Source organism: Stenella coeruleoalba, assembly GCF_951394435.1.
Source record: "Stenella coeruleoalba genome assembly, chromosome: 1".
NCBI lineage: Eukaryota > Metazoa > Chordata > Mammalia > Artiodactyla > Delphinidae > Stenella > Stenella coeruleoalba.
Window position 1 is genome coordinate 41568140 of NC_137169.1, and position 24665 is coordinate 41592804.

The 24665-nt window shown below is 35.3% G+C and overlaps 1 protein-coding gene across 2 annotated transcripts in view; it reads right to left on the reverse strand.

The window, feature by feature from the left end:
* The window catches only part of FAF1 (Fas associated factor 1), a 495949-nt gene that overhangs the window by 77722 nt on the left and 393562 nt on the right, over positions 1–24665 (reverse strand). For both annotated transcript variants that reach the window (XM_079933727.1, XM_079933728.1), the window contains 2 exons: positions 16577–16713; positions 11622–11710 (listed from right to left, as the gene is read on the reverse strand). In XM_079933727.1, the coding sequence (XP_079789853.1) occupies positions 11622–11710; positions 16577–16713 (226 nt within the window). The remainder of the gene's footprint in view (positions 1–11621; positions 11711–16576; positions 16714–24665) is intronic.

The following is a 24665-nucleotide window of genomic DNA, read 5'->3' on the forward strand; positions in this document are numbered from 1 at the left end:
TCTATTTCTTTTACTGAGGAATGAAGAAGATTATCAAGTTTTTGGAAAGAATCAAACTCTTGATAATTAAAGCCATGTGCACCACAGTTCATTTTTTCCTAAGAAATCTTGAAATTTTATTCTCAAAATTAAAAACTATGGTATTTTTAGCCCTGAAAAACAGGGTTAGGATGCTTAAGAATATATTACTGAGATATAAAATTTGAACAAGGCCCTTGCATTTTTACCTTTATTATTAGAGTCATAAAAAGTTTTTATCACATGCCTCATTACAAAAACTTATGCTCATACCTTTCCCTTAGGGAAGAGGACTGCAAACTTTATTGTGCAGCAGAATCAACTGGGGGGCTTGTTAAAACAGATTACTGGTTCCCACCCTCATAATTCTGATTCAGCAGGTCTGGGGCTGGGGCCTGAAAAATTGCATTTCTAACAAGTTCCCAGGTGACACTCTGAGATCTGACTTAGATAACCAGTATACTTGTTTGAGAAGGAACGTCTTAGACTCCTTTTGCATTATTTAAACGGTTTACCAGAAAGATGTCTACTTGAAGCTGCCGAAGATATTAGCAATTTTCATTATTTTCTTCAATACCATATCAAGATTTGAGGGGAGTATTATTAATTACTAGCTATTCATTTCAGTAAAGCAGTGTTTAGATTGACATTCAGGTGCAATCCTTTTCATCTGAATAGTCATAATCTTTCTTGCTGAACATATAGTTTGTCTTCTTTTTTAAACCAGCTTGATTGAGATATAATGCATTCATAACACACAATTCACATGGTTAAGGTGTACAAGTCAATCAATGGTTTAAAGTGTACATGTCATAGATATATGCAACCATCACCATAGTCAAATTTAGAACATATTCATCACCTCTAAAAGGAACCACACAAACCTCTGGCTATCACCCTCCTATATTCCAAAACCACTTACTCCCCACATCCAACTGTAAGCAAGCACAATTCTACTTTCTGTTTCTATAGAGTTTCCTACTCTGGACTTATTATATGAGTCCAGAACCATATAATATGTGGTCTTCTGTGATGAGCTCATTCACTTAGCATAATGTTTTCAAAATTTATCTGATATTGTAGCATGTATCAGAATTTCATTCCTTTTTATGGCTGAATAATATTCCATTGTATGTATATACCACATTTTGCTAACTCATTCATACCTTGATGAATATTTGGGTTGTTTCTATCTTTTGGCTACAGTAATGTTGCTATACACATTCATGTACAAATTTTTGTATGGACATATCTTTTCACTCCTCTTAGGTATATAACTAGAAGTGAAACTGCTGGATCATATGGTAACTATGTTTAATCAATTGAGGAAGTACCAGACTATTTTCCAAAGCAGTTTCACCATCTTATATTCCCACCAGCAGTCTACAAGGGTTCAACTTTCTCCATATCCTCACCAACACTTGTTATCTAACTTTTTGATTCTAGCCACTGTAGTTGCTGTGAAGTGGTATCTCACTGTGGTTTTGATGTGCATTTGCCTGATTACCAATGATATGGAACATCTTTTCATGTGCTTATTGGTCATTTGCTTATTTTCCTTGGAGAAATGTCTATTCGGATCCTTTGCACAATTTTTAATGGGAGTAATTTACCTTTTTATTATTGAGTTGTAAGTGGTCTTTATATATTCTAGATACAAGTCCCTTATCAAATATATGATTTGCAAAGATTTTCTCCCAATCTGTGGGTTGTTTTTGCATTTTCTGGATGGTGTTCTTTGAAGTAATTTTGTCATCAGTACTGATTCTACCTTATCTTTTAAAATCTAACTCAGAACTTGCAAAATAATCATTGTTAAAACTTCTCTGGTAATATACATTTCTCATTGATGACCAGAATGAAGAGATGATTCTACCTCATATATATATACGTATAACAATATGCCAAGAACCGATTCTCACTTCGCACACAGTAGTGGTTTTATCTAACCGAAAAGCAAGATAGTGAGCACAGTGTGGTCACTGCTCTTCCACAGACCATCCTATTGCCATTGCATGCCATCCAACAGTGCCATTTGATGAAGTACTTCCCTAGGAACTTATTCTCCTCTCTTGTTTGAGCATTTTTTTTTTCTACTGTTAACTTTGTAGTAGCTGGATTTACAAGTTTCTTGTCAGGAGTAATATTTGAATCCATTTTTACCTCAGAGTCCAATTTGTAAGCAATTTCTCCTGGTTTGGTTACTTCTCTGACTTAAGCAATAAAATTTAAAAAATTGTTTTAGTGGTAAGTATTCTTTTTTCTCTTGCTCTGAACAAAATCTATTGATTTAACAGAGAGGTAGGTCATTGGGCTTTACTTACAAATGAAACAAAAACTTTGAAGACCTCATGGTTTTATGATGAATTTTATAACAGAAACAGTGGCACTAAGGGTAAATAGATTGCTTTTCCTATATAATCAATTTTCATACATTTACTTCTCAGTCAAAATTTTCTTTTATAGAAGCTAGTGTGAAATCATTAAAATCAGAGTCAGCTGCCTTGGCATTTCCTATACTAGCACTATAGTTCTCTGAATTATGTTTACACTGATGTTGAAGTAGTTCCAACTATCTGTACTGATTTACAGTATTTATTATAGTATTTTCATCACTGTTTTTATGCTTCAATGAACCACATGTAAGCCACGATCAATTCTGGTGAACTAAGAATATAATATAACTAATTTACCAAGGAAAAATGAATGCAAACTTAAGAATAACACATGAATGACATGAAAGTTCAGAAGCCAAATCAACTGCCCCAGTTAAATGAGTATTTGTCAAGACTAAGCAACCAATGCAATTCTTGTTGTACATGAGGAGTCTAATAAATTGTAAAAGATACAGTGAATGAAATAGGATTTGGAGGGATACCATAATTTATTTTACATTTCAAAATGTGAAATAAAAGTGAACAAAACTGATTATGTTGCTTGTTCACACCTAACTGCTTGGAATCCTTGATAGATAGCTGAGTACACCAAAAGTCTAGGAAACACACTGAAAAACACTGCCTTAGAGATTAGAACTATACCTGATATATAGGAGGAACTTGAAGAATGACTACAATTATTATCTTATTTCTTACCTATACTACCTGCCTCATAGCTTGCACTGGCAGAATGCAAGAGCCCTTCTGTGTTCCATGTCAAATTGCTTATATAGCATGTCTAGCTCACCCTAGCTGGGTGCTCCTGGGGCTTCATCAACTTGGAACTGCTGGGTTGTAAGTCCAAAGGCCCTGTCTGTCTTGCTCACAACTGTGTTACTGGTGCCCTACATCTGGTACATAGAAAAAGACCAATAAATATTTATGAAATGAATATATACAAGCAAGATGAGTGAAAACATCATCTTCTGTGATCTGGGCCTAACTATGGAGAAAAATCATTGGATGAAGAACCCTTTTAAAACATTTAGGGACTTCCCTGATGGTCCAGTGGGTAAGACTCCACGCTCTCAATGCAGGGGGCCCAGGTTTGATCCCTCTTTGGGGAGCTAGATCCCACATGCATGCTGCAACTAAGAGTCTGCATGCCACAACTAAACGTGCCACAATGAAGAGCCCACATGCTGCAAGTAAGACCCAGAGCAGCCAAAATGAATGAATGAATAAATATTTTTTTGAAATTAAAAAAAATTTATGCACCCAACATAGGAGCATCTAAATATATAAAATGAATATTAACAGACCTAAAGGAAGAAATAGATAGCAACACAATAATAGTGAGGACTTTAATACACCCCTTTCATAATGGATGGATCATCCAGACAAGAAACCAATGAGGAAACACTGGAGTTAAACAACATGTTAGACAAGATGGAGTTAACAGACATATATAGAACACTCCATCCACAAGCAACAGAATACACATTCTTCCTAAGTGTACATGAAATGTTCTCCAGGATGGATTATATATTAGGTCACAAAACAAGTCTTAACAAATTTAAGAAGAGTTAAATTGTATCAAGCATCTTTTCCAACCAAAATAATGTAACTAGAAATCAATTACAAGGAGAAAACTGGAAAATTCACAAATATGTAAAGATTAAACAACATGCTAATGAACAACAAATGGGTCAAAGAAGAAATCGAAAGAGGAATCAAAAAAATACCTTGAGACAAATGAAAAGAAATACAACATAACAAAACTTATGGGATGCAGCAAAAGCAGTTCTAAGAGGGAATTTCATATCGACAAATGCCTACATCAAGAAACAAGAAAGGTTGTTGGAGAACAACCTAACTATATCTCAGGAAACTAGAAAAAGAAGAACAAAGTTGTTCTACTAACAAAGTTAGTAAAGGGAAGAAAAATAACAAAAATCAGAGTGGAAAGAAATGAAAGAGAATAAAAAGACCACAGAAAAGATCAATGAAATAAGAACTGGTTTTTTGGAAAGATAAACAAAATTGACAAACCTTCAGCTAGACTCACCAAGAAAAAACGACAGGAGTCAAAATCAGAAAGAGTATACATTACAACTGATACCACTGAAATACAAAGGATCATAAGAGACTACTATGAACAATTATACACCAACATATTAGATCACCTAGAAGAAATGGATAAATGTATAGACACATACATAATGTATAGACTGAATCATGAAGAAACAGGAAATCTGAAAAGATCGATTTAAGGAGATTAAATCAGTAATCAAAAAATCTCTCAACAAACAAATGTCCAGGACCAGATGGCTTCACAGGTGAATTCTACCAACATTTAAAGAATTATTAATTCCAATCCTTCTCAAACTCCTCCAAAATATAGAAGAGTAGGAAACACTGCCAAATGCATTTTATAAGGCCAGCATCACTCTGATACCAAAACTGGACAAGGGCACCACAGGATTGGAAAATTACAGGCCAATATTCCTGATGAACACAGATGCAAAAATCCTCAACAAAATATTTCCAAACTGAATTCAATGACACATTAAAAGGATATTACATCATGATCAAGTGGGATTTATTCCAGGGATGCAAGAGTGGATTAATACACGCAAATAACTCAATGTGATATATACCACATTAACAAAACAAAGGATAAAAAACATATGATCATCTCAATAGATGCAGAAGAAGCACTTGACAAAACTCAACATCCATTTGTGATAAAAACTCTCAACAAAGTGGGTATTGAGGGAATGTACCTCAACAAATTAAAGGCCATTTATGACAAGCCCATAGCTAACATCATACTCAACTGTGAAAAGCTAAAAGCTTTTCTTCTAAGATAAGGAACAAGACAAGGATGTTCTTTTCGTTTCATTTTTATTCAATGTAGTATCAGAAGTCCTAGCTAGAGCAATCAGGCAAGAAAAAAAAATAAAAGCCATCAAAATTAGAAAAGAAGAAGTAAAACTGTCACTATTTGCAGATGTCATGATATTATATATAGAAAACCCTAAAGGTGCCACCAAAAAACCGTTTTAGAACTAATAAATTCAGTAAAGTTGCAGGATACAAAATCAACATACAAAAATCTGTTATGTTTCTACATGCTAACAACAAACTATCAGAAAGAGAAATTAAGAAAACAATCCAATGTACGACTGCATCAAAAAGAATAAAATACCTAGGAATAAAAATGTTCATACTACCCAAAGTAATCTACAGATCCAATGCAATCTCTATCAAAATTCTGAGGACATTTTTCACAAAAATAGAACAAAGAATCCTAAAATTTGTATAAAACCACAAAAGATTCTGAATACCCAAGCAATCTTAAGAAGAAGAAGAAGAAAAAAAAGCCAACAACAAAGATGGAGGCATCAGGCTTCCTTGATTTCAAACTATATTACAAGGCTATAGTAGTCAAAACAGTATGGTATTGGCATAAAAACAGACACATAGATCAATGGAACAGAACAGAAAGGCCAGAAATAAACCCATGTATAAATTGTCAATTATTTTATGACAAAGGAGCCAAGAATATACAAGGGGGAAAGAACAGTCTCTTCCAAAAATGGTGTTGGGAAAACTATACAGCTACATGCAAAAGAAAGAAACTTGGCCACTATCTTACACCATACACAAAAATTAACTAAAATTGGTTTCAAGACTTGAATTAAGATCTGAAAGCATAAAACTCCTAGTAGAAAACATAGGTAGTAAGCTCCTTATCATCAGTCTTGGCAATGATTTTTTTGGATCTGACACCAAAAGCAAAGACAGCAAAAGCAAAAATATACACACAGAAGAGTACATAAAATTAAAAGGCTGTTGCACAGTAAAGGGAACCATCAACAAAATGAAAAGGCAAGCTACCGAATGGGAGAAAATATTTGCAAATCATGTATCTGATAAGGGATTAATATTCAATATATAAATAACTCATACAACTCAATAGCAAAAGAAACAAACAATCTGATTAAAAAATGGGCAGGGATTCTGAATAGACATTTTCCCAAAGAACATATACAGGTGGCCAACAGGTACACCATGTTGTACTCAACATTACTAATTATCAGGAAAGGTACTCAACATTACTAATTATCAGGAAAGGTACTCAACATTACTAATTATCAGGAAAATGCAAATTAAAACCATGAAATATCACCTCACACCTGTTAGAATGGCTATTATCAAGAAGACAAAAAATAACAAGTGTTGACGAGGATGTGGAGAAAAGGGAACCTTTCTGCACTGTTGGTAGAAATGTAAATTGGTGCAGCCACTATGGAAAACAGTATAGAGCTTCCTCAGAAAAATTAAAAATGGAACTACCATATGATCCAGAGATTCCACTTCTGGGTACTTACCTGAAGGAAACAAAAACACTAACTTGAAAAGATATATGCACCTCCATGTTCACTGCAGTATGATTTATAACATCTCAGACATATAAGCAACCTAAATGTCCATCAGTGAATAAACGGATAAAGAAAATGTGGGGGGTGTGTGTGTGTGTGTGTGTAATGGAATCTTATTCATTCATAGAAAAGAAGAAAGTCTTGCCATTTCTGACAACATGATGGACCGTTGAGAACATTATGCTAAGTGAAATAAGTCAGAGAAAAATACCACATAATCTTACTTATATGTGGAATCTAAAAAAAAAAGGAAAATCAAGCTCATAGATAAAGAGAAAAGATTGATGGTTGGCAGAGATCAGCGTGAGCGGGCTGGAGTGGCTGATTGAGAGGTGGGTAAAATGGATGAAGTTAGTTGAAAGGTACAGACTTCCTGTTATAAAATAATTAAGTCATGGGGGTGTAATGGACAGCATGGTGACTGCAGTTAATAATACTGTTTTGTATATTTGAAAGTTGCTAAGAGTAGATCTTAAAAATTCTCTTCACAAGAAAAAATTATAACTATGTGTGGTGATGGATGTTAACCAGACTTATTGTGGTGATCATTTTATAATATATACAAATATCAGATCATTAACATTGTACACCTGGAACTAATACAATGTTATATGTCAATGATATCGCAAAAAAAAAAAAACAAAAAAAAAAACAACCACCCTTTTGGGAGCAGAAAGCAACCAACTACAGAAAGCCATCTATGGTATTCTCAGCTATCCATTTAGTGCTCGAATCATTAACAGTTAACTCAATTAGCTCTTCTTCCTTAAAGTTACTTCTGGGTATTAGATCTTCTCTGACTTTTACACTTTCAGTGAAATTCTGATGTTTAAAAATACTGACTTTTGTTTTTGTTTTTAATCTCACATATAGATTTATACATAGCTATATCAGGGAAAACTCTCCTAACAAAACTATTGATACTATTCTTGCTAGCTTCAGGAAGTAGTCCAGATATATTTTTAAAGAAGCCTAATAGTGAAAGATACTTTTAAAGGTTGGTCTGTTGTATATGTTTTGCTTTAGTTTTTGCACAAAGATACTGTTTTTATTCTCTATCTTGTGATGACTTACTCCTGTTTTAAAGAAAACATCAACAGAAGCCAGAATCTGTATCCTGTTTATCATTGTTAGTTCTGGAAAGAGAATGGGTATGACAATGGTGAGATTTTAAACAGATGAAAGGAAAAGGAGTTCAGTGCTTCAAACAGTAAGATAAAGACAAAACTTAGGACAAAAAAGTTACACATTCCATGGGGCAAACACAAAGCCAACAATTTCCTTTGGCAACACAAAAAGCTGCCTTGAGCCAATAAACCTACCCTCTCTGTGCTGTGGCAGTACTGTTTTTAAGTCTCAAATCAGAATCCTTAAAGGGTAAGCCTAAAAAGGCCCCTCTGGCATATGTTGCCCATGTTCCACTAGTATATTCTTACCATTACCAAAGAAATGAGAATGCTGTTCCTGACCTTGAAATCTGCCCTGATCTCCAACATTTGGGTTTTGACAATTACAGAGATATTGTTTAGATACAAATTAATCAGAGTGGTTAGGCTGGAAAGGGGTAATTCTTGCACCTACGATAGAGGATTCTAAGTAAATTAGTGTTGAATGGATGAACGAACAAATGAATGAAACCACAAATAGATCAAGAGCTAAGTATAATAAACTCTTGATAATCAGAGGTTTTGAGATTATTCACGGCTAAAAAAACTAGTGCATATGAAAAAACTGACTCCATTTACATGTTAGAAAGCATCTATTGTTTGGAACCAAGCTGTAATCAAAAACAGATGCTAAAATGTGGCCACTGTCATATAGTGCTATTTGCTTTTCTCCTCATCCCTTCTTTGCAAATAGCCCCTCACTAGAGCAAAGCACCTCTCTGTCCCCAGGACGTAGCCCAGTGCTATATTCTTCATAGATGCTCAGTAAACACTTATAAAACCAAACTAATACCATTAATAAAAATGTCTATGAATAAATCTATATGGAGATAGTTCTGTCAAAACAGAGGCTCATACATAATTTATACTTCCTGGTTAGAGACAGAACAATTAGCAATAAAAAGGTTAGCCCATTCTGAGCCATTGAAGAATGACTCAGAGTATGAATATGCTTTGGGCTTGGTTTTATTTAATAAAAGCTTTATGTAATATAGGCATCTCTGGTTGCACTAATACAATGGTATCATTGAAATGACGGACGTAACTGAACCAAAGATAAGTTTAAATAAATTCAGGCTTAGGAAGCCATCCTTCAAACGTGTTCACAATTTAATTTTAACTGTATGCTTAAGTCTTATTTGAAATTTTTTATAAAGTAAAGCCAAATTCACAATTACAAGGGACAGTGTTTCTTATCACTTACTCAGCAGATACCAAATCATGATCTGTGCATAGTCTAAAAGAAGTTTTTAAACTTAGAAAAGCTTTTCTTAGGAACTCTACTTATGACCTGAAAGATAACTTTCATAAGACACTCTAAAAACAAAAACAAAGAGAAATCTTTTATCTCTTGCAGTTAAATTTCAATAAAAAATTTCGATTATACGGAGTCTTAGATTTTTCCTGTAACCCTGATATTAAGTTTTGTGCTCAGTATTAAACGAATTAAAGTCAATTTCCTTACCAATAAATTATGAGGAACACAAATTAAAATGAAAGAATGAACTGGGAATATGCATGCAAATATTGTGCATTCATATTATTATACAGCATAATCTGTAAATCGAGTACTAATGAGACTCAAGATTTAAATGGCTGAAGAATGTGTTTAGTGAATTATTGTCAATCAATGCCTCTATTCCAGGATAAATGTAATCTTGAATGGCAACACACCTATTATTACAAATTCCTAACTAAGTACAGTACTTCATTATTTCAAAATGTCAGTGTCAATTTATAAAGTAACAGATAAACACCATTCTACCATATACCCGATTACCTTTCCCTCAGAGTAAATGAAACACTACTAAGAAAAATTACAAACAACATTTTTACAGCAATAAAAGGAATCTACTGAGTACTAAAACTCTAGGTATAGTGCTCAGAATTTTCATATTTGTTAATGTGGATACATCAGGTTTTATATCATTGTAATCAAGTATTATTTTTTCAAGTCATATTATTTCATGTAAATTCTTTCAACTATTCATTTATTCAATCACTTACAAACATTTTTTGAGTGCCTACGTTGTCCTAGGTACACTGTTAGAAGACAGAGTTACAAACATGAATACGATACAACCCTTGCTCTTTAACTCACAGTCTAGTAGAAGACAGAGACAAGTAAATAAAGTTAAATACAACAGTACAAGGTTAAATGGAAATTGTTTATGTTTTCCCATTTGTAATAGCTAAAGAGTATTGTATTGAAAACACTCATTATACGCGGAAACTTTTCATCATTGCTCAGAAATCAAACTCTCCTTTATTTGTTCTATGTAAATCTTTCTTTAAAAATTAAAAACAAAGAGAAAATTAAAAAGAATAATTTGATGGATATACAAACTTAGCATCTCAAATTAATAAATGATAAGATTTGTTTCATATTTTATCTTGAGACTGTTTTCCAAATCCAGAAATTTCTTGACTGATAAAGCACTAATAATTACTTGAGATTATTATAGATCCTACTAGCTGTGTGACCCTTGGGTAAATTAACTTAAACTTTTTGATCCTCAGTTTTCTCATCTGAAAAGTAGAGATGACAATACCAATCTGTGTTGGATTATGTTCCATTTGCCCCTCAGTATCCATGCTCTACCTAGCTTTTTGCCCAGGGAGGTTCACTTGCCTGCCTTTCAGTTTCTAGTTGGCTTAGGTCAATAGGAGGTACTAGCAGGAGATCAGAGTATAAAAGGAAAGGGAAGCTATTCCTTAGTTTCTTCCTTACCAGTTCACCAAGGGTTGGCTATATCTCTCTAATAGAAGTGATCCTCTTCATATACCACCTTCTCCTAGGCCTTTAGGCCTAAGGGTAGTAATGGCTTCCTTTAGCCCTAGAGTGTACTATCCATTGTTGACTCCCATAAACTCTGCCCATATCTTCATAAATAGTTCCCTTATTAAACTCTTTTCAAACAACCCAGTTTGAAAGTGTCATCTGTTTCTAGCCAGAACTCTGACTCATATGCAGCCTCAAGGGATTGTTTTGAGGATCACATGAGATGATAAATGTAAAGTGCTTTGCGTAGTGCCTAGTACATTACAGATATTCAGTAAGTGTTGACTACTATTGTCATTATGAATATTGCTGTTATTATTATTCTATTTGAGGTTCCATGCTCATCTCATCTATACCATCTAAATACGTTCGGGAGACTGCTAAATTCAGAATTCTGGTGATCTTTTTACTAATTCTCACAGTGCTTCAAAAATATGTTCAAGTGTAAAATGTGTTTATTGCTAATCAATCTCAATACTTAAAAAGAGTAAGAGGACCTTAAAAGTGAGTGAAAAACCCATATAATAGATTGGATTTCCTGAACTGTAGTTTCTTCTGTAAACATGCTTCAGAATTCGTTTCCTGTAAATTGACCTCCTGCCATCAAATCTAGCAAAGTATAAATGTCCATAAAGTTAAACAAATTGTTGGGTCTTGGGTCATGAAAAGAATGGACTGAAAGGTAAATTCAGTGGCATAAAAACCCTTCGTTCATGTGGAAACACATCTTCATCAATGCCTTATTTATCCATCATGACATAGGCAAGCATCACCATTTGACAAATCATCTCAACAAAATCCTATTAAAGGTCTACTTAACCTTTCACCTTACCTCATCCTTTATATCTTCCTGTTGCTGGGCCGTGAAGATCTCCATTGCAGCCATGAGTCTCATCATTAACTCATCCACTGTTGTGTTACCTAGCAACACATGGAGATAGCCAAACTTCACATTAAAATCATTATAAAATGGAAAGTCATTCTAGAATTAATCAGTAAGGAATAACTACAGTCTAAAAAAATTACAGACTGGCATGCTAATAAAAACTTTCATGTTTTCACTGAAAAGTTTCATATTTTCAGAAAGAGAACAAAGCAGTATATTGGCAATTAAAATTTCAGAATACTTAGATTTGAGGGAACAGTCTCTTACTTAATAAGAAGGACTTTCAGCACTACAAGAAGAATATCCAAGTCATGAGGATCAAAGTATCTTTCAAGTTAGGAAAACATATCTACTTAATAATGCTAGCAACAACTACCATTTGTTTATATGCCAAACAAATTACATTAAGTGATTAGGTTTATAGATATAAAATCTCATTTAATCTGTACAACAATTCTATGAAGGTGTTATTATGATTTTGATTGTAACGAGAAGGAAAATGAGGCTTAGAGAGCTCAAGTAACCTGACTAACCAACGTCAAGTTGGTTAAGTTATAGGGCCAGGATTTGAAACCACATGAGTCTGACTCAGAAGCCTGTCTCCTTTGCCATCTTAGCATACTGTTTACTTAGAATTATCTCCTATCACTAAAAATTCTTTGGTGAAACAAGCAGTAATTCAATTTCTGAAAAAAAAAAAATTTTTTTTTCCCAACTGATATTTTTCCCTTTCAGCTGCTTTCAAATGACTATGCTATAATCTTTATGGAGAAGGTATTGTAATGTTTGATTTTCTTGAATGCTATTTTATCCCTGTCCAAGTTTGTAACAAACATATAGCAAATATATGCCATTTCTTGCAGGCATTAAGTTCTGTTATTTGCTTTGGATGCATCTACAAGAGAGAAGGAAACTCATGAAGATACATAAAGATATAGCAATTTTTCTCTTCTTTCAAACCTACAGGCAAAAGAGCCTGTCTTCTCCAGGGCCTGAGAAGGTGTCTTCTTGTCCCATTAATGGAATGGCCACCAACGAGACAACAAATAGTAAGCATCCTTGCTTGTATTCTTCCAGAGTAGGGTTTGACTAACATAATCTTTCAATGGTCCTTTCCCAGTTTCCTTTATGACCACTGGCAACATGCAGTTAGGGAGCAGCTGCGGTCCTTAGCCAAAGAAATAATCTAATTTGGTCACATCAGCACTACTCTCTCAATAAATGAGCTAGAGAACAAGTATTATCTTGGTGTGATATCATGTTACCAAGAAAGCAGAACTGGTTTTGTAGTCAGAGTTCTAACCCTAGTTCTGCTACTTATAACTACATGATCTGGTACCTAGAAATTGCCTAGCACATGACAAGGGCTTAATAAATATTCACTTAGTAAACAAATGAATAAGAGAAGAGGGAGTGACTTTAGCTCTCTAACGATCAATTTCCTTATCTGCAAAATGAAGATAACACTTCCTCTGTAGGGTTCTTAGAAGAATCAGAGATAATGTAAAGTGCCTGGTACATAGCACACACACAATCACTGACAGTTATTATTAACAGATATAACAAATGGCAAAAAGTTTAATAAGAGAACCTTCAACGTAGATTTTGTTACCAGGCAAATCTTTGGGTTTCCATTTCTTATTTGTAAACTGTAGTGACTAACAACGAGTATGGGGCATGAATACTTTGTGGAGGGTACTAGAATCATCAATGGGGAAATAGTATAATTTTACAGGTACTACACACTGGTCATTAATTTTCAGGCTTAAAGCCACTGCTTATCAACTATGCTTCAGCCCTAACTATACAGGCTCATTGCCAAACTGTACTTGAAGGTATTTTATACCTAAGCCCTTAATGATCCAAGGTGGAGAAAGGTTCCAGTTAATGCAGTTCAGGGAAAATTTATTTTTTATAGCCTATTGCAACAGAACCTCTTTATACTCTTAAAAACTATTGAGATCCCTGAAGAATTTTTATGTGGGTTATGGTTACCAACATTTACTGTGTTAGAAATTAAAACTGAAATTTCTAAAACATATTTATCAATTCATTTAAAAGTAACAATAATAAACCCATAATTTGGGGCTTCCCTGGTGGTGCAGTGGTTGAGAATCTGCCTGCTAATGCAGGGGACACGGGTTTGAGCCCTGGTCTGGGAGGATCCCATATGCCACGGAGTGGCTAGGCCTGTGAGCCACAACTACTGAGCCTGTGCATCTGGAGCCTGTGCTCTGCAACAAGAGAGGCCGCGATAGTGAGAGGACTGCGCACCGCGATGAAGAGTGGCCCCCGCTTGCCACAACTAGAGAAAGCCCTCGCACAGAAACGAAGACCCAATACAGCAAAAATAAATAAATAAATTACTAAACTCCTACCCCAACATCAAAAAAAAAAACACCCATAATTTGTTAATATAAATATCACATTTATGAAAAATAACTATATGTTCCAAACGAAAAAGTTCAGTGAGAAGAATGTAATTTTTTTTAACATTTTTGCAAATTTCTTTCTTTCTTTCTTTCTTTTTTTTTTGCGGCACGCAGGCCTCTCACTGCTGTGGCCTCTCCCGTTGCAGAGCACAGGCTCCGGACGTGCAGGCTCAGCGGCCATGGCTCACGGGCCCAGCCGCTCCGCGGCATGTGGGATCTTCCCGGACCGGGGCACGAACCTGTGTCCGCTGCATCGGCAGGCGGACTCTCAACCACTGCGCCACCAGGGAAGCCCTGCAAATTTCTTTAATGTCTGGTTTAATAAAATGCAACTGGATTCTCATATCTATATCTACATTAAACCAGCTATAATGTGTTGTCTTGGTTGAAATTTATGAAGCAATTATGGCCTCACACAGATATATAGTTGGAAAAAGGAGGAGTATTTTAATAGATAATTGTAGATATTTTTCCTTAATACACCCAAACTGACAAGTGGAATTTTTTTCAAGGTTAGGTATGTGAGGAATTTGAAACCGTTATCAATGAACTTATTGTACTTTGTTATATTAAAATCCACTGGTCTATTTTGCCCTTTGAATGGATCTTTTACTCATGCATGAGTTTATAACATTATGCATTGGTCATTTGGAAAATATTGGTTCACGGAGTCATGCATTTCTTCTGAATGTTGACACATCTAATTTTATGATATCAAAAAAATCACATTTATTATCATCACCATTGACATCACCAGAAAAGTATTTAAGCTGTCAATCTTAAATGGAGGATATAACTTTTTGCTTAAAAACTCAAATTTTATCATTGGCAACAAATGTTGTCAGTTCTTTTTCTTGAAGTAACAGACTCACTTTGTTCATCCTGGAGAAATGTCTGCCCATTGTGTCACACAAACTATAAAGATGGTTAAAAATTAATAAAATAATAATTTAAAAAAATGCACATACATGGAGGTGAAAAATATGACTACCAGTACAGTTCTGTGTCATGGCCTTGATTTGTGCTAAGATGCCAGCAGTTTTACACAGCACTGATTTTGTGCCACTTAGTACAAATGTCAATACAGTAAAAAAAAAGCAAAAAAAAGAGTCTATCAAAAATAGACCTTGTAGATTCCCTAAAAGGATCTAGGGGACCTCTAGGGCCCATGGACCATGCTTTGAGAACCACTACTGACTGTAATATTGCTGGAAATATTACAGCAAACAGGAATGAAATATTATCTTAATTAATATGAAATTAATTAATATGATTAATTAATATGAAAACAGGAATGAAATATTATCTTCATTATCTATTTACTTTATGCATTTTGTTCCCGCAGCAGGTCTTCTTTAACATTGTTTGTGAAAGTGAATGCTCTAGCTATAGAGAAAACATAAAATAGCAGAGGTTTTGTTTTATTTGAGTTTTAAAGGCACTTGAATTTATACCCCTTCGTCCATTACATTATCTGCTACAGAACTTGTGACTTAAATAGGGGCAGAAATTAAGTATCTCAGACACAAGCTTTAGCTTCGAGCATCTGAAACATCCTTTTCCCTGTGGCATAGAAAAGATACTGTTTTCAATGTAAGCTTTGCCATGTATAAAGGAATTTTTTATACTAATCCTTAGGATACATTAGTAACATAAAAAATATCACTCATTTTTTTGGTAAAGAATGTGTGCACTGTGATTAAATTGACAGGCATCCTATAGCTTCACACCTCAGGGTTGCATTCTAGACGTGGATTCACACAAATGAGGAGAAACGACTGCCACTGTGAACTGTTCAAATCACAATATCCAGTCACTGGTTTTTCCAGATAACTAAAGATAAGGATTTCCTTCAACCAATCAACATTACAGCAAGAAATGTGTGTGTGTGTGTGTGTGTGTGTGTGTGTGTGTGTGTGTGTGTATGAATGAAATATCATATTTGATGACTGATTATGGCTTAATTTCTAGTTTAGAAAATTTAGCAATTCTGAATATTTAACATGATTATCCTATGTCCCAAGGGCTGTGCGGTTTTATTAAGATGTTTCTGTTGGATTTTCATGAAGCATATTTCATAGCACCTATACTTTTTTTTTTTTTTTTTTTTTTTTGCGGTACGCGGGCCTCTCACTGTCGCGGCCTCTCCCATTGCGGAGCACAGGCTCCGGACGCGCAGGCCCAGCGGCCACGGCCCACGGGCCCAGCCGCTCCGCGGCACGCGGGATCCTCCCAGACCGGGGCACGAACGCGCGCCCCCTGCATCGGCGGGCGGACTCCCAACCACTGCGCCACCAGGGAAGCCCGCACCTATACTTTTTGAAGATATTCTTTTTCCGGGTGTTCTATATTTTAAAATGCAAAGATATTCACTAATACAGAGAATTACTTTCAGCCTTGATGGTAAATATTACAAGGTTATCACATACATAAGGAGACACTCTACTTCCCTTGTGATATGTACTTTACCTTGTATCACATTTAACACTTCATTAGATGATCGCTTTCCCATAATAATCAGAAAAAGTGGAAACTGATCTGTTTTTTGAGTCCGAATGGTTTGTGCAACAACGCTGCCAAAGTGTCTATTGCACATTGTCAGAAATCTAAAATGATACAAAATCCAAAGTTAGTTTCATTTCAGAGTTTAATAAATTTATCACTACGCTAAGAAAAATTCATTGTGTTTTATTAGCTATATTAAAATTAGACAGTCTGATATCAATATGTAAACTATTACTGTATTAAGTTTTCAACTACATCATAAATGGTATAGAAATGATTATCCTACAGAAAAGCAGGCCACACACCCTATATTACCCTAAACTATGAGAAAAACAAACAAAATGAATTTTAAGAGGAAAAATTTCTTAAAGAGGACAAATATCGGGTGGTAAAAGTTAAATTAACCGGCATCAACCTAGTCTAAACAGGATCTAGCAACATTTTCACAAGTCCTTAGAATCAAGAATTGTACTTTAGAATTGTGTTTTCTCCAGTAGTAGGAGGTCTTCTAGTTTCATACTTGGTATGGGATAAAAATAATAATTCTAAGCTTTTGACCAAAAAAAGCTCAGAGATATTAGCATACTGAAGTCTAGCATTAGTATTCTTAACACGATCTGGAATAAATGAAAAAACTGATAAAGCTTTTCTCTTCTATTAGAGGACTGTTTGAAATTAGCATTTCTTTCAAGAGAAAAGGGTAGCTTATGATATGTTTTCAGATCTGATGGTAAAAAGTAAATGTCATAATAATAATGAATTATGAAAGACCAAATGCAAATATAGAATGCTTTAATAAGATCCAATTTAATAAAGTCTGTAAAAATAATGGACTTTTAATAACACAGGTCACAAAAGGCAAAACAGTGGAAATTCTGGGGACTAGCCACTGGTACTGGCTTATTAATTCTTAATTATGTTCATGAAAGGCAACTTAAATCGTGTGTTTTCTTATGCCTTATGATAATATTTTAGGTAACAACTCCTCTGAAATGTATGTTCTAGCTGATGAGCAAAGTCTTGTCATCACATGCATTAGAAGGTAAATCTATTTGAAAAGACAAACGGCATTAAAATGTCATGTGCTCAGATTCATTTGATATCCATATTCAAAACAGAATCAAACCTCTTAATTTTTAAAGCCAGTATATTTCTTGTCCATAGAAATTCATCCCAGAAGTTTAGGCTGAATCCTCCACAAAACCTGTGCGGTGACTACACACAGGGCCACTAGAACTGTTGGCAAGAGTGTCAAGACAAGTTAGCACCACTGCAATAAGTTCATTGGGAGGCAGGTTCATATACACATTTAGAGCAGCAATAACCGGACCCCATGGCAATCTGAAATGACAAGGCCTTTAAAAAACCAATTGTTGGCCATGAAATATCAGTGCCCCCATGAAAATTCAGATCTTCACATTCCACAACTATTATGGGATAAAAGGTGCTCAAGCAGCCTAAGTCTCCATACCAAATTTCACACCCATATAGCTTTAATTCATCAATGGAGATGTGTAGATCGGGAGACTAGAAAGTTAGGATCTCATTTTTCCTTCTGCTTCTTACTAAAATATTTGAAGTCAGTCTTGACCCTGATCTGATCATTGGCAACCTCTAAAATTAAAGATGTCAAAAAACAGTTGGAATGCCATTTCCTACAAAAGGGAGAAAATAAGTCCTTGTTGCTTTCACATCAATGGATTAAGTGGATACCACACAGTAGATGGCCATCACAGCACTAGCCTCACAAGTGATATTAAATACTAGCCAAAGAGAAGACCCCCAAAAAAGGAAGGAAGGAAAGAAGTCAGGAAGGAAGGAAGAAAAGAAGGGAGGCAAGCAGGCAGGTTGGCTTAGTGCTTTTAAGAATTTGATTTCAAGACAATTTTGTCTGGCAACTGTGTACATCCCAAATCCCCTTTCTGTGAAAATGAGCTAGAAGAGAAAATAATTATGAAAATGTGGGTATCTTATTTGGTTTAAATTAATATATAACATAAATTTCAAAACTACACGAAACATATTCAAGGGAGGTACAGCTTTCAACATCACATTAACCATTAAGCCATTCAATTACTATAAAAAGCACAGTGATCAGTTTTCTACCAGGTATTAGCAAATCATTCTAATATTTAAGAAGCAGTTGAGAAATATAAAGGGATCACACAGCCGGCTGATGTTTTCTAGTGGCCTTAACTAACAATCTGTTCTAATCGAAGAGAGACTTTGTTAAAAGTTTAATTAATTTGATTAATCTCCTATGATCATGTTTACTTTGAGATTTTCAAATTGCAATCATCGACAGCCTGTAGGGCCAATGGACAGCCCCAAATTAAAAAATTCCTACTTGTCAGTTCCTTCCATTATAATTTACAAGAACTTCACAACACAAATATCAAATCTTTCTCATGGCTGGGAGGTTCTGCTTCTTCCTCTCAAGATCATTCACAACACAAAGTTACCATTCGCAGCACACTACCAGCAGCAAAAATCCAGTTCAAAACATTAGAGCAAAATCAAACATGGGAAAAACAAGTTGTTTTAAGAGAACAAATGTGGTTCTCATATTTGTGGTATTTCTTCCTTGTGAAGATATAAAAGTGTGCCAGTGCATCTAGTGGCAGCACCAAACTTGTCAATCGAACTGCATATGGTGTTCATCAGAGTCAGGTGTCATGAAGGGAGAAATGATTTCCACAGCAATTGCATTCCTGCAACTCACTGGTCCCTGGAGGGGTGGGTGGGTAGGTCGTGGTGGAGGTGGTGGGGAGAAGGAGCGGGAAGCCTCACACTCTAGCCTTGGTAAAGAAACAAGATATAGGGAATTCCCTGGAGGTACAATGGTTAGGACGCTGTGTTGCCACTGAAGGGGGTGTGGGTTCAATCCCTGGTAGGGGAGCTAAGACTCTGCATGCCGTCCGGCGTGCCCAAAAGGAAAGAAAAGAAAAAACATAATTAGTAGCTTATATTCACCAATTCTTGCTATTAGAAGGCTAAAATTGGAAAGATAAGATAAAGTGGTTTTAATCTAAAGTTTGGGGAGAAAAATAAACAGAACATCTGATGGCTAGCGTATATTAATCATTAGTAAAATTTTCAGTCTCTGAAGCAGAGATCATTTCTATCTTGCTAATGGAAACGAGGATTACTAATAAATCAGATATACGAAAAAGTAATCTCATTTTAATTCAAAACAGGATATAGTTTAGTTCTTTCAATCAAACTCATAATTACGTAAGTCAGTGACTTTTACTAAACTGTACTTCAACATAAAATACATACTAAAAGAAACACAGCAAGGGGCTTCCCTGGTGGCGCAGTGGTTGAGAGTCCGCCTGCCGATGCAGGGGACACGGGTTCGAGCCCTGGCCTGGGAGGATCCCCCATGCCATGGAGCAACTAGGCCCGTGAGCCACAACTACTGAGCCTGCGTGTCTGGAGCCTGTGCTCCGCAACAAGAGAGGCCACGATGGTGAGAGGCCCGCGCACCGCGATGAAGAGTGGCCCCCCCGCTTGCCACAACTAGAGAAAGCCCTCACACAGAAACGAAGACGCAACACAGCAAAAATAAATAAATTAAATAATAAACTCCTACCCCCAACATCTTCTTTTAAAAAAAAAAAAGAAACACAGCAATTTAGGGGGAGGGTGATGAAATTCCACAAACACTTACTGCCTACCTACTGTATACCAGGTAATGTAAAGAGGCACGTTTGATAAAAAATGGAGGCTACAAAACTGCTAAGCCTCTGTGTGAGGCTTCCTGATTATGCATTTCAATGTGACTTCCATAAGTTTAAAGGAACCTCATATATAAACTGGAAATAACACATCTTTAAAATACCTATATTCTTGTAAGTCACAGAAAGTACTCAGAATTGTGCTTAGAATATGGTAGGCCCTTAAAATTGGTAGCTATTTAATCATTATTAAATGCATCACGATATTTCACATTTTTATCATAATTATTTTCAGGATTAAAATGGTAACTTATACCTATGGGCCAACACCGAAAGATTTTTTGCATAGTAAGACACAGCATGAAAGAATTGTTGACTAGACAAATACAGTCATTGATTTTATTTTCATTCAGAGAATGAAAGGGTAGGTATTGATATTTGAGAAATAAGTAAGTACAATTATAAATGCTGCAATTTATGTTTAGTAATGTTAACTAATTTAAAACCAAGAATCAGTATCACAATTCCTGGCTGCTTACCCTTGAATCATTAAACACATTAAATGTCTTTCTGATAATGTGTGAACCATTTGTCCAAAATGAAAGGTCATTGAGCAGAAGAAATTCACATTCAACAGTACTATAGGACTTTTCCAATATGGGTTGCCAAGTGTTTTTTGGTTGTTGTTGTTTGTTTTTTATACTACTTCTTTTGAAGTCACTTTGATTTAAGGAGGCTCTTCTCTTTAAAGCAAACCAAGCTTGCAGTTTTTGCTATAGTAATAAGCCTCATTACTTATACATATTCATTCATGTGTTTAGAGTTGGTTAAAAAACATTTATGTACAACAGTAGAATAACCAGAACACAAAATAGAGAAAGGACCTTAGAGATCATACCTATCTAGCCAACACACAATTCTCCTTTCTTCTTCTTTTCCTTTTAATAGGGAAGTTAAAGCCAAGGTCCTTTAACGTGTGAAGTAAGACTTATCAAGGTGCTAGCATTGTCAAGCATACCAAAACCAGCCAAAGGCTTTTGTCTCCTTCCACAACATCATTTCCACAAGTCTGCATGCCTATCCATTGTTCAGCTCATTCCCTGAGATGATCTTCAGCACCGCTGGCATATGTGCCTTTGTCCTTTAAGGGTGGCTTTGATTTTTTGAAATAGTCCTAAGTCTTTGGTTCAAAATGAGTTAGGTAAACAAGCTGGAAGACACTGACTATAATGGCAGTGATTTGCAAGCTTTAATGGCCTAGGAATCACCTACGAAGTTTATTCAAAAGGCAAGTTCCTCAGCCCCATCCCCCAGAGATTCTGATTCAACAGATGTGGGGTAAGGCCCAGGAAACTCCCTTTTTAATAAGCTCCCAACCCCATCCAAGGTGATTCTGATATAAGTGGTTAATGGAACACACTTTGAGAAATACCGCTTTTAGGACGCAGGACTGCTTTCCTTGAAAGGCTTTAAGCTCTCTCTGAAGGTAGATTTTAAAGAAGTTGTTCCCTAAATGTTTTGGGCAATGGCATATTCACTGGACCAAGTGTCTAGTCTCCTGAGGTGATGACCACATTGAAGATGATAATTCTCACTTGCTTCATTTGTATAGGTGAGCTGCAATTCGATGTGACACAAAATTACAGTCTGTGAGCTCCGGGTGATGGAGGAAAAACAAGGCCGGGTGGGGGGTGGTTTGCAATATTAAACAGAGAAGTCAGGTCTCACTGAGAAGTTGATATTTGATCAAGGATTCAAAAGAGGTGAAGGAGGAAGCGGAACACATGTCTCTAGGAAGAGAATTCCAGGCAGAGAGAACAGCAAAAACAAAGACCTTAAAGTTGGAGAGTATCTAGCATATTTGAAAGGTGACAAGAAGGTTAGTATAGCTGAAGCAGAGTAAAGCATAAAAGACACAATTGATAATTTCGACTATTTTCACACGGTAACAAACACCATAACTCGGCCAAAAGATAAATGATGAACAGGGGAAAAAACTCTGAATTTCGAACTACAGAAAAAGGGTTAATTTCCTTAATATATAAAGAACTCTTAACAAACAATTAGGAAAAGATCCACAAATAATATATAAAGACAGCTTCAAGAAATGGAAATAGTAATGGCTCATGAACATGTGAAAAAATACTCAAAATAGCTCATAATGAGTAAGTCCTAATTAAAGGTACACTAAGAAACCATTTTTCATCTGTCAGATTAGTAAAGACAAAAAAATTTTGGTAACACCTTGCATTGGCAAGGTTACAGGGAAACAGGCACTACTGTACACTGTTAGTAGGAGTGAAATTGGTACCAACTCCTTTGTGGGCAATTTGCCAGTGTCTATTAAAATTAAATATGCACAAACTCTTAATCTAGCACTCCTACAACTGGGAATTTAATCTACAGATGTAGTTTCAGATGGAAACATATGTGCATAGTTATTTACTGTAAGCTTGTAATAGCAGAATATTGGGCATAACCCAAATGTCAACCACTAGGATCTAGTTAAACAAATTATAGTACCTTATAGAATTCAAAGGAATACTATGTAGCCATAAAATAGAAAGGGTTCTTTATGAACTGATATGAACTATCTTTTAAGATATAATGTTAGTGGGAAAAGCAGGGTGTTAAATAATGCTTACCATTTGTGTAAAACTGGGGAAAAATAATTATATATTTGTTTGCTTACATATAAAATAATCTCTGGATGGACAAATAAGAAACTTAAAACATTACCTCTAGAAAAGGTAACTTAGAAACAAGGATAAGTAGGAGACTTTTCATTACATACCTTTCTACAACTTTTGAGTTTTGATTAAAGTGAATGTATTGCCCAATCAATAAATAATTTGAAAGTAAGATAGTAACTCTCTTATAAAAATAAAGAAAAACTGCATGAAATCCCAAACTTTTAACACAATGTTAATCACATTTGTCTATTTCTTATCAGTCTTTTTGCTCAAATATATCTTTTCCTTTTTGTGGTAATCAGTGTTTAGTTGGATACAGTTTTTTAGCCTTCTATACGATAGTAATGAACCAGCATGTTAAATGGTTGAATAATATTCCATTGTATAGATGTATAAGCTGTTATATTCATAGCTATTCACCTACAGCTACATTTTTCTTTCTAGTTTTTTTTTATCATTATAAAAAATACTTACATAAATTCTTAAAGTATTTCCTTAGGGAAAAAACCTGTCTGTGAAGTGGAATTATAGGGTAAAAAGGTATAGAATCATTTAATGATTAGTGGTTCATATTGCCAAATTGTTTTCTAAAAGGATAGTATAATGCCTCTCCGTGCAAATGCAAATATTGTATCCATGTTAGAGAACACAGCCAAACTAAAGGCAAATTTAAGAAAACACAGGATGACATTTTGGGAAGATTTAATCTGAAAAGCATCTCTCACCTGTCTGTGGTTTAAGACTACCCAGTAACAGTAAACTGCTAAATTGTCTTAATAGACTAGTAGTCAGAGTTAAAAAGAAAACACAAATATCTCCTTGTTGTCATCTATAAATCACTCTAGTGGAAAGGCTTTGAGGCACTGACAGTTTAATGACAGGGCTGTAACTACTCTATAGGGACTGATTTATACTAATTCTTTTGGAGGGACAATAATCATAAATAAATAGATAATTGGCTGCCTTCTCACCAAGAGTAAGAACATAAACATGTAAGTACCCCATTTTATTTTAAGTTGGGAGAGATAACAGAGAACATTGAACCCAATGTCTTATCAAATGCAGAAATTCTTTCTCTAGCAATGTAAAGAGAAGATTCATTTTCCAGGGGCTATACAAGAGGGCAAATTTATGTTAAATGCCAGATAATATTTCTTCTGTGTTCTGCCTTTTACCAATTGATCGTTATTTATGAGGGTCTATGAAATATACAACAAGGTAAGACATGGTTTGTGTCCTTAAGACACTAAGAATATTTAGGGTTATAGCCTCAAACAGGAAACATAATCTGATATATAACTGGGGGCTAGATTTATTGGTTCAGATTAAGTGCTGGAAAAAATCAGAGAACGGAATGGGAGTTTAGAAATCAGGGAGAACTTTCTGTTCCCAGAAAGTGCTCCTGGACTGCTATTAGGAGAATTATCTCTTATTCATCTCTGCATTCCTAGCACCTACTGCCAAACAGTATGTATTTGTTACATGAAAGGGCCAGTTCTTGCTTTAGTAACCTTTATCTCCACCATGACAATGTTGACCATACAACCTTCCTTTTCCTCTTCCAACTACTTTGCTGAAATCAGTTTAACTAGGACAGTTAGTTGGTATGAATTATCATGGTCTCCCAGGCCTCTTTCACTATGCTTCTACCTTGATAGGTCACTTGGTCCCATTTCAAAA